At 36.8% G+C, this 3,061-nt stretch overlaps 2 protein-coding genes across 2 annotated transcripts in view; one reads left to right on the top strand and one right to left on the bottom strand.

The window, feature by feature from the left end:
- LOC102680450 overlaps nt 1-602 on the bottom strand; it is a 6,080-nt gene extending 5,478 nt beyond the window's left edge. The window contains exon 1 of the mRNA XM_006622111.2: nt 152-602. Within this exon, the coding sequence (XP_006622174.1) occupies nt 152-304 (153 nt within the window). The 5' untranslated portion in view covers nt 305-602. The remainder of the gene's footprint in view (nt 1-151) is intronic.
- A 643-nt stretch (nt 603-1,245) lies between these two features.
- The window catches only part of LOC102678945 (sodium/potassium-transporting ATPase subunit alpha-like), an 8,238-nt gene continuing 6,422 nt past the window's right edge, over nt 1,246-3,061 (top strand). The window contains exons 1-4 of the mRNA XM_006622099.2: nt 1,246-1,527; nt 1,682-1,994; nt 2,329-2,457; nt 2,581-2,987. Of these exons, the coding sequence (XP_006622162.1) occupies nt 1,246-1,527; nt 1,682-1,994; nt 2,329-2,457; nt 2,581-2,987 (1,131 nt within the window). The remainder of the gene's footprint in view (nt 1,528-1,681; nt 1,995-2,328; nt 2,458-2,580; nt 2,988-3,061) is intronic.

Here is a 3,061-nt window from a genome sequence, read left to right as displayed (position 1 = left end):
AAAAAAAAAAAAAAAAAAAAAAAAAAAAAAAAAAGATGGATTAAACATAACGAGTAATAAAAATATTTAAAAGTATGAGGGAATATGGTACAAAAGACAGGCAGGAAATACATCAGTGGCAGTCGATGCCGTTTTAGAGGAGAATAATTACCTCGATGGCGACGCAAGACATGATTTGGAGGGTAAGTGGTACTTGAAACGGTTTGCTATGATCCCGTTCATAAATGAAGCAAAGTGGTTCTGATTCGGTCAAACAAAATCGGCAGACTCGCCTAGAGCGAAGTGGTGCCGGCCTATTCTCCATTCCGGCCTGTTTTCTTGACTACCAGACACCCACAAAGTACACACTCACGCGTCCCCAACGTCGATCTTCTCTTCGACTCTTCTTGAACGTTGTATATTTGAATATTAATCCAGCGTAAGGAATAATCGCGACAAGAACACTTAATTTGATTGGAATATTTCACTCATTAATCAAAACTCTAAAAAACGACGCCGAGCGTCGGTAAGCGTCCCGTCACGAACGACGAACGAGTGGGACGATGTACACACCGCTATGGCGCTATTATGGCGATCCGAAAACTTGCTTTCTCTGCGTGGCGTCTACCTAGTTTTCAGACTCGAATAGCTTTCGGCCTTTGCACATCAGCGCCACCATCTTTTTCTTTCTTTCGTCGACACTCGAAACACTCGGTAGATAAAGTAGAGCATTTCCCTTCATTCAATTATTATACTATACTGTCGGTATTTTAATTATTACGTACAAAACGTAATTTTACATAACTTTTTACAATAGAAAAAAACATGTTTAAATATTTGCAATAACAAAAAAATTTACAAATTTATATAATAACGAACGAATTAATTTTTCATTCATGAATTAAATTGAATCAAATATTTATAAATTTCATATTTGATCGTTATACGAATAATTAATTTACCAAAGTTTATTTTATCTTTTTACATAATTTATTTAAAATATCAAAATGTAACAACTTGTATAATAACGTAACATACTCGAAACATTTTGTATTCTCGTGCAATAAATAATTATTTATACACAAAAATATATTTTATTCAGGGTAAAATCGAATCGTTATACGTTACTGTTGAGAAATCTGTTACGATATCTCGATACAGTTTTGGTATTAAACACGCGTATGTTGGTTATATCATATTTTTTATATATATAAAAAAAAAAAATACATTTTTCTTTTAACCAATCTATCCCCAATAATATTTATAATGAACTATTTTAACATATTTCGATGGTTTAACAAACGAAGACGTCGTGCTAATGCTAATCTCGAATTATTACGCCGTGATATAGAAACAGATATTCACCTCCAACCGTTGGAAGATTTATTACAAAGATTAGAAACCGATGCGACGCATGGCCTTTCCATGAACGTTGCACGCGCTCGTTTAGCCGAAACTGGCCCAAATACACTGACGCCACCGAAAAAACCTTCCAGCTTGTTAAAATTCTTACGTCTGTGTTTCGGAGGATTTTCTTCGTTGATATGGGTATAATAAATATCCCGTGGGGAAAAAAAAGTATAAAAGAGATAAGATATTTCTTTGCCATTCTCGCCATTCTCTCGTAATTTTTATAGATAATGGCACGATAGGCATTATATTATAATAATTCTAATAAAAGGTTTATCGATTTATCCTTTAGGTAGGCGTTATATTATGCTTGTGCAATTATCTTTTGGAACATAGTACTTACGGTGAAGCGTCGAACGAGCATTTGGGGCTCAGTATCGTGTTTGTCCTATTAATTTTAGTCACGGCGATGTTCAGCCATTACCAGGAGTCGAAGAGTAATAAAATCATAGAATCGTTCCAACAGATGTTACCACAAAAGACTAAAGTTCTGAGGGACGGGCAAAAAAAGGAAGTGTTCGTAGCCGAATTAGTCGTGGGGGACATTGTCCTTTTGGAAACCGGTGAACGAGTACCCGCTGACATTAGGATCCTGGAATGTCAAGGTAAATCCGTATCGCTGCAGTTGCGGCCGTAACTTTCTTATTTCTCGGCGAAAAAAGTCCTCGCCTTTCTCTTTCCTCGACGCTCCAGAGATATACATACATATCGTAAAGCGTCGTTGTCATCGTAGCTTTGTCGTTGTAAAATACACACTTATTCACTAGTACATCTTCAATCACTGGTATATATAAAATAATATGAATAACAATTTTAATCATTAATATTAATAATTCTCATTCGTTTTCTTCTTTTTTTTTTTTTTTTTTTTTTTTAACTAACCAATCAACACAAACACAAAAAGAAATATATATGTATATAATATGTTGTGATCCTAAGGTCTTAAAGTGGACCATGCTTCGATTACCGGCGAATCGATTCCGCTTTTAAGAACGGCCAACATTATTCCAACAACTGACGTGTTACAAGCTAAGAATATGGTTTTCTTCACAACAGACATAGTGGAAGGTATCTAAACGTGACACGTGAGGAAAGCAAAATTTGCATTTCTATTCGTTTCCTTATATATCCCTCTCCCTCTTACCCGTCGTTTCCATCTTTCTTAAAAGTTTCGTTAATGTCGCGCGACAGGGAGCGGAAAAGGAGTGATAGTTGCCCGCGGTGATCACACCGTGATGGGTAGGATCGCTAAGCTAACCTCTAAATTGGCGCCAAGGCAGACGCCGCTCTCGCGCGAGCTCCAACGATTTATGAAATTAATATCGTGCTGGGCAATATTCCTCGGGATGTTGTTCTTCACTTTGTCCACCACTATGGGATACACTTGGATCAATTCAATCACGTTCCTGCTCGGCATCATTGTTGCCAACGTACCGGAGGGATTGATAGCCACTATGACCGTTAGCCTCACGCTTACCGCGAACAAAATGGCGAGCAAAGATTGTATGGTGAAACATCTCGAAGCTATCGAGACCCTGGGATGCACGGCTGTTATTTGCAGTGACAAAACTGGGACTCTCACTCAAAATAAAATGACCGTAAGCTTCATTGAAGACGGAATCTCTTATTATTAGGGAATTTTATTTAATATAATAAAATTTTTTTTTTCCAA

This window comes from Apis dorsata, unplaced genomic scaffold (assembly GCF_000469605.1).
Source record: "Apis dorsata unplaced genomic scaffold, Apis dorsata 1.3 scaffold_665, whole genome shotgun sequence".
NCBI classification, from domain to species: domain Eukaryota; kingdom Metazoa; phylum Arthropoda; class Insecta; order Hymenoptera; family Apidae; genus Apis; species Apis dorsata.
This window is presented reverse-complemented; position numbering and strand designations above follow the sequence as displayed.